At 35.9% G+C, this 13236-nt stretch overlaps 3 protein-coding genes across 3 annotated transcripts; 2 read left to right on the top strand and 1 right to left on the bottom strand.

The window, feature by feature from the left end:
* The first annotated feature begins 178 nt into the window (after nucleotides 1-178).
* Nucleotides 179-6982, top strand: LOC122281434 (anaphase-promoting complex subunit 6). The gene is made up of 16 exons (XM_043092903.1): nucleotides 179-567; nucleotides 665-799; nucleotides 1040-1113; nucleotides 1319-1358; nucleotides 1643-1688; nucleotides 1963-2042; nucleotides 2179-2360; nucleotides 2491-2616; nucleotides 3011-3085; nucleotides 3717-3842; nucleotides 4519-4588; nucleotides 5193-5275; nucleotides 5657-5770; nucleotides 5847-5946; nucleotides 6295-6330; nucleotides 6719-6982. The coding sequence occupies exons 1-16, from the start codon at nucleotides 322-324 to the stop codon at nucleotides 6821-6823; spliced, it is 1638 nt and encodes a 545-aa protein (XP_042948837.1). The 5' UTR covers nucleotides 179-321; the 3' UTR covers nucleotides 6824-6982.
* A 136-nt stretch (nucleotides 6983-7118) lies between these two features.
* LOC122281435 (alpha-1,3/1,6-mannosyltransferase ALG2) lies at nucleotides 7119-11588 on the bottom strand. Its single transcript, XM_043092904.1, has 8 exons — nucleotides 11432-11588; nucleotides 10305-10421; nucleotides 9185-9378; nucleotides 8997-9102; nucleotides 8734-8881; nucleotides 8451-8590; nucleotides 7712-7878; nucleotides 7119-7596 (listed from the first exon to the last, which is right to left on the bottom strand). Exons 1-8 carry the CDS (start codon nucleotides 11493-11495, stop codon nucleotides 7306-7308), a joined length of 1227 nt encoding a protein of 408 aa, XP_042948838.1. The 5' UTR covers nucleotides 11496-11588; the 3' UTR covers nucleotides 7119-7305.
* A 131-nt stretch (nucleotides 11589-11719) lies between these two features.
* Nucleotides 11720-12311, top strand: LOC122281436. Its single transcript, XM_043092905.1, has 2 exons — nucleotides 11720-11898; nucleotides 11999-12311. Exons 1-2 carry the CDS (start codon nucleotides 11826-11828, stop codon nucleotides 12118-12120), a joined length of 195 nt encoding a protein of 64 aa, XP_042948839.1. The 5' UTR covers nucleotides 11720-11825; the 3' UTR covers nucleotides 12121-12311.
* The last annotated feature ends 925 nt before the right edge of the window (nucleotides 12312-13236 follow it).

Genomic DNA, 13236 nt, shown 5'->3' on the forward strand with positions numbered 1-13236 from the left:
TGTAAACACTATAGAGTTATTTTTTTTTAAATGAATAAATAAAAAATTTATATAAAAAAAAGATAATAAACTTATTTTTTAAAACGAATATGCGGTAATTGTATATAATATTATTTTATTAAAAAAAATAAAAGAAAAGGTGGAAGACATTACCAAATCCGAACCTCCCGCTCATTTGAGTGTCCCCGCCCTCTAATAAACCCTTAAATCGATCTTCTTCCTCTTCTTCTGTACAGTCTCGCTGACTCACACTCGCACTCCCCTTCTCCGTATTCAATTTTCTCAGTCAGAGAGAACAAAAAGAAAAAATTATTTAAAAAAATGAGAGAGGAAGAGATAGAGAAGCTCAGGGGAGTGGTGCGGGACTGCGTGAGCAAGCACCTCTACTCCTCGGCCATTTTCTTCGCCGACAAAGTGGCGGCCTTCACCAAAGACCCCGCCGACATCTACATGCAGGCCCAGGCTCTCTTCCTTGGCCGCCACTTCCGCAGTGCCTTCCACCTCCTCAACGCCTCTCAGATCGTCCTCCGCGACCTCCGCTTCCGCTATCTTGCCGCCAAATGCCTCGTATCCTTCTTTCCCCCTATTTATCTCGCCGCCAAATACCTCGTACCTCTTGGTTATGCTTTGTTTCGTTTGGTTTATTCGTATATGTGGTCATTAGGAGGAACTGAAGGAGTGGGACCAATGCCTCTTGATGCTCGGCGATGCCAAAGTGGATGAACATGGAAACGTGTTTGACACAAAGGACTCTAATGTCATGTACCTCGACAAAGATGGGGAGGACCGTGAGATAAATGTAAACACTTCTTCCGTTCCTTTATTTATTTTTCCGTGTCTAATTTAATTTGATCAGATTTATGTACATACAAAGTATCCGTCCACTCGACACCAATGTGCTTGAGCAAGAAGCAATTATACTGTGAAATGCAGCTCAAATAAAAAAAATTCTGCTTTCTGTGATTTATATACTGTTTTGGAGTGCTCATCATTACGAGGTTTGAAAGTATAGTAAGCTGATCTTTCAATCTTCTGACAGATATCTTCGGCTATATGCTTTCTAAGAGGTAAGGCATATGAAGCCTCGGACAACCGTGCCCTATCTCGACTGTGGTTAGTGTCTCGTGGAATTTTGCTCAATCATATAATGATTTGAGGTCTTTTATTATAAATATAAAATGAAACTTTTTTTTATTGCCGTTTACTTTTACTAGCTTTAGAATTGTTATTGAATCTTGGTAAGTGTGACTTTGAATGGAAAGAACTATTATGTTGGTTGAAGATTTCCTTAATTTTTTTCTATTTGTTATGTTTTCAGGTACAAAGCCGCTGTCAAAGCCGATCCTTTATGTTATGAGGTACCTGTCAACCATTATAAATTGTAGTTTCTCTGTTGATGTACAAGATCTACTCCCAAGAGAATATAGCTTCTTCTTTGACTCATGTAATTTTATTTGAAGAAGGTGTACACTTCAAAGTTCAAACGTGTTCAGGATTTCCAAGCAACTCGATAATTGCTTCTGCCTTAGTGATCGTTAACAGCTCCATATCTTTTTGCTACTCGTTTTTTCTATAGTTATGGAGCTCTTTATATTAAATTGATAGTATAATTATATTTTTCTTGTGGTTGTATCTATCCCAGGCTTTGGAGCGGCTTATTGAAAATCACATGCTGACTTCTGAGGAAGGTTAGTAGTCTTCAAGCTTCTGTTTTTTTTTTTTTTTTTTGTTATTTATGCATGCTGTTGTAGAGAAATAAATCCAGTTAGTATGAAACTGGATTTCTGCATTCTAATGCATCTGTAGTTTAGTTCTTGGTCTGATTTATTTTTGTCAATTGTTCTGGCATTGGATCGATCCGCTAAGTTTCCACTTTGTTTCATCTGGATTTCTTCAAATAGCTATCTACTATGGTTGAGATTATTCGTTTCTTTAACCTTTTGATTCGCTGCTGAATTTCAGAGGCAAGTTTACTCTCATCATTGCAAATTAGTCCTGAAGATGGATGGCTCTTGTCATTCTATTCATGTTTAATAAAGAAGGTAAGCAAAGAATTAGTCCAAATGTAAAATCATGTCAAATACCTCTGACTAGTTCACTTTTGTTTTCTTATTGTTACATTGATTAAGGGTTTTTTTGCCGTATGAAATCTTTAGTTCTGTTTCTTTGATTACCCAGTATGACAAAGAAAATGTTGTAGAAGCCAAATTCAGAGAACTTGAAAAAGAAAGTTGTATTAGTGACCCTTCTGATCCATCTGTCGTGCATACACTAAAATCCAACACCGATCTTTTGGCCTGCAAAGCTGAATACTACCATCAATGCGGGGAATATCAAAAATGTTTTGAACTAACATCTGTGTAAGTTGTTTTCACTAGTTTGGAACTAGTGCTAAGATTTATTCGCAAGGTTTCTTTATTCAACCTTTTTTTTTTTTAATTTTTTGATAAGTGGTTTCTTTATTCAACCTGTTTAGCATATGCATTACAGACTACTTGAAAAAGACCCTTTCCATCTGAAAAGTACCTTGGTGCATTTAGCAGCAGCCATGGAGCTTGGACATTCAAATGAGCTTTATCTTATGGCATGCAATTTAGTGAAGGACTATCCTCAAAAGTAAGTGTGGCTTTCATTATTGACTTCTCTATAGCTTTAATGTCTTGGAATATTTAGATATGATGATACTCTTGGGTTGAAATTTGAGGCCTTTTAGCACACTTTCCGACATTTTCATCACCCACAACTCAGCATGGGATATTTTGCACGTCACTAAGATTAAGGCATCTCAGGAAGTATGAGAATCTACAATAAAAGGCAGAAAAATATTTTTGGCTCTCTCTTCCCCCCACACGCCATTCACCCAAAAAACAAGAAAATAATAAAGAAAAAAACGTGAAATAGTGTGGCTTCAAGTTCATCAATATTGAATCATTGGTTCTCAAATTACCATGAAAGTAGATGCTTTGAGTACCAACAGTCATTACTTATTCAGGACTTTTTTCTTTTTTAGGGCTTTATCATGGTTTGCTGTTGGTTGCTACTACTATTGCATCAAGAAGTATGACCAATCACGTCGTTATTTCAGGTAGACCGCAAATGTTATAACAGGGAGCCAATCTATATCATCTTACTCAATTGCTGCCTTATCTCTGTTATTTGTATAAACTGAAGTTTGTTAGTTTTCTAGTATATGATTGGATCACAAGTATAAAACCATTTATGTTTGAAAGTATGGTATTCTGAGTTTATTACATTGTCATTCCTCTATTTGTTGTCCACCCCGCCAGAGAAAATAGGCTAGAAACATTCTTGAACAGCAATATTGGTTTCATTTACTGTCCTTATAATGCTTAAATTCCCCACTATTTTTTTAATTATTTCGGGTCAATGGCCTGCACATTTTGGTTGGCTTTTGACTGCAATGGTCTCCTAAGTGTATTTGATCTTTTTAATTTTCTCCAAATATGTGGGAATTTGTTTTTTGTATGCACTTGATTGCTTGGAAATGTTAGATGCATCCATTAATGATGTTATTTTATAGCTAATTATTAGTTTCTTCTATCATATCAGGTAATATAATATTACAAGAGGATTGGTAAATCCTTTGTGATATGCTTATTACAACAATATTCTTTAACAACTGCCATCTGGTAATTCATTTTATGAAGTTTGCATGATTGTATTACTGAATTACTAGTCCTTGTTATACTCTACAGCAAGGCTACAAGTCTAGATGGAACATTTCCACCTGCTTGGATAGGTTATGGAAATGCATATGCCGCTAAAGATGAGGGTGATCAAGCAATGTCAGCATATCGAACTGCTGCTCGTTTATTTCCAGGGTATTGTGTTGTTCAATCTGACTCTTTATTATTGAACTATATTCTGCCACTTGACAGTATATTGAAGAGTATCTTTTGACTGCAATTTCAGCTATACAGGCGTAACTTTTACTTTGTGTTTGATATGCTTTTAAGATTTTTCTCGTTTTCTACTTTTCTCTAAAATTTCTTTAACAATTTGTATATAAATGTAACTGCAGCTTCATATCATTCTTTATTCAGAAGATGTCTTGCATTTTCACTTTTTACAGTCCAAAATCTTATGGACCGTTCTCTGTAATCAGTCTTGGCATTATCTTAGGGTGCAGTTGTTTTGTAATACATCAGAATGAGTATAAGAGGATGGCGGATGTGCCGGCATTGCATGAAGGGGACGTCTTGCAATTTATAGAGATCTCAAAGGGCTCCAATTGTTTTATTTTTTCTTCGATAAGTAGACGTAAAACTTTATTAGTAGTAAAAGGTATAGCCAAGGTATTCAGGAAGTATACACAGACTAGTTGTTTTTTAGTCTTTCCTTGGGTCGTTACATGTTTTCTCTTTAATTTGAGGATGTATAACAGATTGTCATGGTCACAGATTTTGCCTATTGTCATTCACTTTTTATTTTATAAAATTTTATTTTATTTATAAATTGTTCCTTTACAGGTTAAGTGTTGATATTCGCTTATTCCAGGTGTCATTTACCAACTTTGTACATTGGAATGGAGTATATGCGAACACACAGCTTTAAGCTTGCTGAACAGGTTATCAAGCCTCTTGTAACCATTGGAGATTGTCCTCGTGGTTTTGATTTTCTTGCAAGAAATATGACATCTTACCATGTTGTTGCTAAAATACCTTTTTTGTGAACTTGTCTTTTGGAAGTTGCGGTTTAAGTTTGAATAAGCTGCATACCATTTTCCCGGAAGTGATTTTGATAAACTTATCCACCAAGTACTGTCATAGAATTGGAAGTGTCGTATTATTGACTTTGAGTTATTTATTGCATCCTCATCTCCATGTTGAAGTAAGATTTATAGAATTCTATGAAATGTGTCCAAAAGAAAAAATAAATAAATAAAAAGAGGAAAAACCATGAAGTATGCCATGCTTATACTTCAGAAGCTAAATCAAGTTCATATGCTTGTAATTTTACTTTTGTCTTGGTTTTTGGTTGAAAAGAAGACATGGATTATGAAATAATAGATGTTACAACTCACTTGTTAGTTACTTCGTATTACTATTTCAATCATCGTATTCCATTGCTTTTCTTAATTTTTAATTAGCATTGGTGGCTTCTCTATCCATATCCTCTTGATTATTGTTTTATTAAACTTTCAAATTTTTAATAGAGATATTTGCCTTCAGTTTTTTATGCAGGCCAAGACAATATGCCCGTCTGATCCACTTGTTTATAATGAACTAGGTGTTGTTGCTTATCATATGAAAGAGTAAGTGTATTTTCCCTTCATGAAGAATGTCCCTCTTAAATTTCTCGCATTATGTTCTCATGAAATGTATTTGCATATAGCCTGTGTTACACATGTTTAAAGCTTTTAGTACGTGTAACCCAATACCCTGTTTGATTGATATCAACGCAAAATAAAGCCCTTACAATATAGTTGGCTTCTTGATGAAATAAAAGTAGATAAAAGTTTTCTGATTTTTCCAATCCTCAAAAATAACAATGGTTGATGTTTAATTTGTAAAATTGACTCGTTTCAATGCTCAGAGAAATGCTTCTTGGGAATGGATCAATTAAAACCCTCGTAATTTGTATATGTTGTTACGGATACATTTTTTCTGAATTTGACCTGGAAAATTTTGTACAGGTATAACAAAGCTGTGTGGTGGTTTGAGAAGACTTTGGCACACATTCCATCTCCTTTAAGTGAATTATGGGAACCAACTGTAGTTAATCTTGCCCATGCGTACCGGAAATTACAGTATGTGATTAAAATTGGTGGTTAGGACCGGTTGATATGATTTTGCTTGTACTAATAATGAAAACCCATGTATCAGGATGTACAATGAAGCAATTTCACACTATGAGAAAGCACTCACATTAACTACAAGGAGTGTGAGCACTTATGCAGGCCTTGCATACACATATCATTTACAGGTATCTCAGATTTTCCTATCCTCATATGTTTCTCTCATTACTTTTTATCTTCCTTTTTCCTCATTGATTGAATAACTTCGGTGAAAAGAACAAGTAAAAAAAACTTCAGTGAGAAAAAATGTACCGCTTTTGTTGCCTTCTTTAAGGCCTTTGAATGCCCACCTCTAGAAATAAGTGATCAGTAGATCAATCATTAGGAACCGAGCTGATGTTTTCATGCAACTTGGAAGAGCAACTGTTTCTAGTTGAAATCCTAGGATTAGTGTATCTACATGTTTTTGCATGTGTTAGGTGTTTTGTCAAGGTACGACGATGTTGATATTTCTGCTCCGTTTGACCTACCTGCAGGATAACTTTTCTGCAGCGATTACATATTATCACAAGGTGCGCAATCAGTGACTGATTATATTCACTTACTAGCTTTCATTTTAGGCACGACAAACACACCATTGTTAACACTTTGGCATCCCTGAAAAATGGTTCTGCATTGTTTTGATTTAGTTGGTGTCTATTTAAACGAATATGTTTTTTAATGCCCTATTAAAAATACTTTAAAAATACCTTGAAAGTAATTAAATGAAAGTTTTTAAATATTCACTAACATTGTTTTTTGTTTCACATCTCTGGATATGAATATGTTGGGTTGGGTTACATGATATGATAATTGTGTTTGCATGAAAGAAAAGATTGTATCAAGAAGTAGTATGGCATTATAAACTTTGGGTTTTGTTTTACTGATTTGAATTTGTTTCCATTTATGTAATGAAATCAGGCTCTATGGCTGAAATCCGATGATCAGTTCTGCACTGAAATGTTAAGTTTAGCTCTTGTAGATGAAAGCAGCCGTGGCGTAGACACCAAAATTGAATTTCGATGAAGTGAAGTTTTGGTTTGATGCTAATATTATTATTCTTTCTACTCTTTTGCTTGAAGCTAATATAAGCAGTTAAAATGGATCCTATCCTGGTTTTATCAATTGATGCCTGTAACTCTGCTACATGTTGAACAAAGCTTCATCGCATGGCTTTACCCATTATATTCTTTCTTTCTTTCTTCTTCTTCTTCTTTTTTTTTTTTTTTTCATGCATTACGTGGTATGACATAAGCACAATCAAAGTTCTCACAATTGAAAAAAGAAAAAATTAAAAGAGGTGTGTGTGATATGTGAGATGTTAAGTAGAATTATTCATTTCTATTAGATTGAGATCTGCAAAAAGACAGTTGTCATCAAATCCGCCAAGACCTATTAGTTCAATTTTGAAGTTACGTGAGTTCATCACGGGGAAACATTGTTTTCTATTACCAAAAATGTCCTGTACATGGTATAGCTTTCAACTGACTGAATGTCATTCACCATTCTTAGTCTGTCTTAGGCCTAGCAACGTCAGAAAGATATTGATTCAGACGCAGACCGAATGTCTTTGTCGAGAATGATTCAACATGACGCCGGGCCTCTTTCCCCATTATCTTTGCCATCGGAGGGTCCTGAACAAGTTTGGCCATGGCCGAAGAGAACTGCTGTGGGGTAGGATCACAGAGATATCCTGTCTCCCCATCCTTAATTGTCTCTACGGGTCCCCCACTGTTGCATGCAATGACAGGTTTATGAGCTGCCATTGCCTCCAGAGGAACAATCCCAAAATGCTCATCCTGCATTAAATGAATATTCAGATGTTAACCCTCCTTTTCTTTTCCAAATCTGATAAGTTTGGGGGACAAATGCCAATGATTGAACATAGATGCAATATACCAAATGCCATCGTACCTTTGGTGTATAGATTACACATAGGCATTGGGAGAGAAGTTCATTTCTTTCAGCTGTTGAGCATGATGTAATGAAGTTAATCCGATGAGAAACTCCTTCCCTTTCTGCTAAACTTTTAAGCTCCTCCAAGTATTCAACATTCTCTTTCAGGCGTTTATCATACCCACCTACAATAATATATGGATGATTTATATCGCCCATAATTGCAAAAGACAATCAAGCTTCTGCCTTGTAAATGAGCAACTATGTGGGCTTCACATATCTGTGCATACTATGAATTGTCAAGCCTCATGATTCATCGAACATAATTATTTGGTTTTACATAACCGGTAACAAACATGGCTCCATTACTCCATTTTATAGAAAACTCCTAATTTACCAGTGATTAAGTATCTACAGCAAGTTGACTTCACCATGCACAAAAACGCCTAACATAAAATCCCAACCCCGAATAGTGTATGTCTAAACAGGACGATCCACAAACAAAGACAGCAACATGCCTCTTGTGATAAACTACGGAGAGTCCAACTGCTATACCGAGGATGACACCAGCTATATGGAAACCCAGTGCTGAAAATTTGATTGCAAGACAACCATACTTCTGATTGCTCACTACCACACAATTAGTCTTAGTTCAAGAACAAAATGTGGCCTCAGCATAAATAAGCTGGTGGTGAACAGAAGGTATTCAAAGGCATTAAACAAATAGTTTGAACTCACAAAATCACTCGTGACTTGCCTGCAATGGTCAACGAAGCATCATCCAGGTTATGATTTTGGAAGACATCTCCCTCAGGTGTGTGCAGCATAGCAAAAGCTGAAATTGCCAATTCTATATTCTTTTTTCTTTCAAATCGGTTGATTGAAAGAAAATTCAACCTAGAAAAAAAATGACAATGCAAATAAGAATCGGATTATTAAGCTTATGCTTGGGGGGAAAAACAAGGTAATAGAAAGGTCTACACGTAGCACTCTTTGCCCAAAACTAGAAAATACCACGAGATATACAAATATGTGGTTACTTAGTTGAATGGGGTTCATCAAACTGATCGACATTAACTGCTGGATACAGAACAGCTGGCCGAATTCCTCGAGTATGAAGATGCTTGAATGTATTTGCAAAGGTAGATGCAGTAAATCTGCTATTAACAAGTATCATATCTGCCATTCCTGGACTCCCCCACAAGCAAAAGATAAGAAATGGTATGATTATAATGCACAAGGATAAATTGAGATCATGGGAATAATTTACAAGAGCAGCAAAAGTCAAGACATGGAATCAAACCGGTGGTTATTTCTTCTATTAAATCAATTGGTTTCCTATAAATCCTCCTGAGAACAGTAGAGTGTTGAGCCAGCAGAAGATCTGGAAAATGACAATAGAACACGACCTGGCAAAAAGAGTGTAGTGCATGAGACAGCTGTGATTCCAGGACATCCAGGTAGCAGTTTATATGAAAGAAGTATAAGTACCTTTATTGACCTTTTAAGTTTCAGTATTGGAATAACAACAGAAACCTGATCTGCTAGTACAACATCGAAGGATGGCCACATGAACAGCACACAAAGAGCAACAAAAATGCACCGCAGATATGCACATAGAGCATGAAAACGGTAGAAAATATGCCGGGGCAGGAAGGCGCCATACACAGTAACCATAAAGGAGCCTGGACAACCAGTAAAAATTTGGTATATATAAGAACACTAGATGCAGATAATCATGATAAAATACCGAGCATCAATTTCCATCTATAGAAGTTGTAACTATGCTTAATGTTGTTCCCAAAAATTATTATTGTTATTCTAGTATGTTTTTGTTGGATCTTCAAAACAAGGCACCTCACAACATACATACATACATGTACATAAACACATTCGTATGCACATATCGATATATATACATAAATCTCATTTGGCACACTGCATATTGAGTACCGTGTAGAATAAATTATCCACATTTAATGTTTGGCACAACCATAGGATCAGAGATATTAATTCCTTTGGATTATTAATCCTCCACATGGAGGTAGTTGGTATTCTTATTTATGACTAAAGGAGATAAGAACATGTATATCTTGTTTTTTTTTTTTTATAAGCAATAACATTGATATCTTGTTGGTTGCCTAAAAATTGAAATGATCCCCTTGATGTCACCATCAACAATCTCAAGATTGCAGCTGGCCACTCAATCTTGTCACCATCCTCAACTGCCAGCCCCTCAAGCTTACAATCAACTGCTAACTGCAGCCTGCTCAAGCTTGCACGTCAAACCAATTTCCAGTAATGCTTCTTTCATAATTATCATTCCACAGCTGATAAATTAAGCTTATAAGTCTGCAGCCTTCCAGTCTTGATGGATGCTTAGAATATCTATTTAAATACACTACATGCACCTTTTTTATTATTAATAAGTAAAAAAAATTAATTAAAAGGTGCAATCCAAGTACACGAGATGTACAAGAAAGACACCCATCTAAAAGAAGAGAAAATATAAGCAAGAATAAGACAGAAAAATAACAAACTGAAAAAAAAAAAAAAAATTGTTACTCAATTAGTTCCTACCTCAACAGAGAAGCCTGAAAAGGTAACTCACCAGCAAGAGTTTCCTCAAAACATCGAGTTCTGTCATGGTGTGCTGTGAAAATATGGACATTGTGCCCATGAGATGCCAGTTCGACAGCCGCATCAACGATTAATCTTTCAGCTCCACCTACAGATTATGGCAAGGTACGCACATGACAAACTAAATATTAAAAGGTTTCATCAAGAACTGAAATAGGCAAGAACATCTCTGTTGTGCACAGGCAGGTTTGCAACAAATTCACAAATGATAAACTACACCAAAATTAACGTTTATTAGATAAATTAATAGCCCATCTGGTTGTACATCTGCTTGGTTTGATTTTTAATTATCTTTGCATTTTTAGACAACCACAGTTTCAAGGGTTGATGTTGTTTTCTAATAACAACTCTGAAACACGCGATTTCTGATCGTTGTAAAACCATGGGAGTTCAATCTATGCTTTCAAAGACAATCTACAAACGCAAGTGAATGTATTTCACATCGACAATTTCCAATACCACCACCACCACCTCCTCCTTTCTCATTACTAACTCCACAACCTCCACCAACCCCATTAATTCCATGGCATGGGCAATGTCAACTGCCTTCCAAATCCTCCACAGATGATTTCATTCCAAGAATCATGCAAAACTGTTTCCTAATTTTAGAACTAAGAAAAGGGTTATTGTCTATTCCCACATTGAAGCTTGCTTCAATATCAAAATTCGCAAAATGCTTCGTAGACTCAAAACACGACCCCCGTACATTGTTTTGGTCGAAAAATCTACACACCAAAGTCTTGACATTTCAATTCCAATAATTCAAATAACCTGGTGAAAATGAGAAGCTAGCAAAAATCAAATTTCCTTTGCTACGATATGAATAGTAACACTCGAAGTTTTTGCAGGAGGAAAAAATTTTAAAAACAAAAGCCACGACGACCAGTCCGATTGCCGTGAAATGGAATAAGTCAATTTACTCGGCAGCCATACAGAAAAACATCCTGATTGCCTAGTGGGTTCTTCACCAGTTCGGATTTTTGTGTACATGAAGAGCCAATTAATCGAGCAACCAAACCAATTACCCCGATTTATCTTAAAGAAGAAAAAAGAAAAAAAGAGAGAAGGAGATATGAGAGCAGAAACGAGGGCATTTACCTATACCAAGATCTGGATGAATAATGGCTACGTTCAGTTTGGAGCTCCCCTCCTTTTTCTCCATGCTGCTTGCTTATTATTGATTTGATCGATTCGAGTTGAGCCTCTGGTAGCTCCTATAAAAATTGAAAAACTAGGTATTTCGAATGAAAAATGATATACGCGTCACTTTTCATAATATTTTATATAATTATATTTTAAAACTAAGACATTTTATAAAACATCACTTTATAAAAATATTTTTATTTTAAAATATATTATAAATATATTGTAAATTATATTATGTGAGAAATATCATTACTCATTTCTCCGGGCAATCAAGAAGCAGACCTCAAGAGTGAACTCCCGATTTTCGAGCGAGCGCGAACGCGGGATATTACGGAAAGGAATCGCCATGACGGGAGAAGAGGTCGCGGGTCCTGCCGCCCCCAAGGTCCTCCGTCTGCTATATTTTGTCGGTGCTGGATGTAATATCTCATTTCCCTTTGTTTTCATTTGTTTATAATTTGACCTTACATGTTTTTCAATCTTTGATTGGAATTTGCTTTTGATCAACGTGTGATTCAGTCATATGCACGGCTGCAATTAACAAATGGCGGCAGCTGGAGCGTAAAGCAATGCTACAGAAGCAGCAGGGGAACCGATTGCCTGAAGATTCAACAAACGCGGTGCAAAAGGCCGTCGATTAATCGTAAGCTCCTTTGCTTTCTTTTCACCGTTAAGAGTTTGATTAGGAGAAGAAGAAGAAGATGTTAAACTGAGATTTTGTTATCGATTGGAGATTGTGTAATCTTCAAAACATGTAGCCTTTTCCGTTTCCTGATCCTTTTAATCGCCTCTTTTTCAATGAATAAGAAGAGGAAAATTGTTGTTGGGAGCATGTGAATATTTCAATGCTTTCCATTGCTAGACTTCCTTCCCGAGCACATTCGAGTGTGGGTGCATATGCCATTCTAAATGGTTATATATATATGAGGAGAAGAGGAGAACGAATTTAGTACTTAAATTCACAACCATCATCGATGGTTGTGAATTTGTCACAACCTCGAAATAAAGTATGTGATACAACCATGGAAGTAGAAACAAGTTGCCCTAATTTTTAGCTTGTCCAACTTAAAAGCCTCTATTGTGTTTACTTATTAAAAAAAGAGCTTTAATTGTGTGGAGCTCACATACAACATCAAAGAGTCTTATATGGTCTTGAAGATCTATTTATTAGGAACCTAGGGGTAAAACTATTTTTTATCTTGGCCATTATTTCGTAAGTTCTGGCTAGTTTTGTAATGGGGGTATATTTGTAATTTTATGAAACTCCCAGTGAGCAATGGTATACTTGTAACTAGTCGATTCTATAACTTTTGGAGAATTTCCTCTGGCCACTATCCTTGATCTGTCATTGAAGTTTAATGTTTTCTCCAGAGATTTGGAATTTGGAAGTCACGAGGAACCTAGTTGCTTGGATTCATGTGGTTAACAATAAAATTATTATAAAAAAATAAAAAAAAATAAAAAAGAAGAAGAAGAAAAGAAAAATGGGAAGAAGAAAAAAGTTGCTTGGATTCATGAAAAAGAAATGGTTTTAAAACCATGATAGAAGTTTAATGGAGATAAAAACCCATTGTAAGCACCATTGGAGTTGTGCTTACCGATGGTGATTTCATTCAAGAAAGTTGTAAAGAAAACTTGGGTCTGATTGTTCAACCAAGAGAAGCAATCTTGGAAACTCTTGTGGAAGCTTTGCAAGAGCTAGGGTCTGATGCTGAAGTTAAGGATGTCAGAGGACGAGCAAGAAAATACTGATGCCG

The sequence above is a fragment of the Carya illinoinensis genome, chromosome 11, assembly GCF_018687715.1.
Source record: "Carya illinoinensis cultivar Pawnee chromosome 11, C.illinoinensisPawnee_v1, whole genome shotgun sequence".
Taxonomy (NCBI): Eukaryota; Viridiplantae; Streptophyta; class Magnoliopsida; order Fagales; family Juglandaceae; genus Carya; species Carya illinoinensis.

Coding starts and splice junctions, on each gene's coding strand:
- LOC122281435 (XM_043092904.1), bottom strand. CDS start 11,495: ATGGAGAAAAAGGAGGGGAGCTCCAAACTGAACGTAGCCATTATTCAT. Junction 8,882..8,996: donor AATAGAAGAAATAACCACCG/GTTTGATTCCAT, acceptor GGGGGAGTCCAG/GAATGGCAGATATGATACTT. Junction 7,879..8,450: donor TGCTTCGTTGACCATTGCAG/GCAAGTCACGAG, acceptor ATATTATTGTAG/GTGGGTATGATAAACGCCTG.
- LOC122281434 (XM_043092903.1), top strand. CDS start 322: ATGAGAGAGGAAGAGATAGAGAAGCTCAGGGGAGTGGTGCGGGACTGC. Junction 1,689..1,962: donor CATGCTGACTTCTGAGGAAG/GTTAGTAGTCTT, acceptor GCTGAATTTCAG/AGGCAAGTTTACTCTCATCA. Junction 6,331..6,718: donor CGATTACATATTATCACAAG/GTGCGCAATCAG, acceptor TAATGAAATCAG/GCTCTATGGCTGAAATCCGA.
- LOC122281436 (XM_043092905.1), top strand. CDS start 11,826: ATGACGGGAGAAGAGGTCGCGGGTCCTGCCGCCCCCAAGGTCCTCCGT. Junction 11,899..11,998: donor ATATTTTGTCGGTGCTGGAT/GTAATATCTCAT, acceptor CGTGTGATTCAG/TCATATGCACGGCTGCAATT.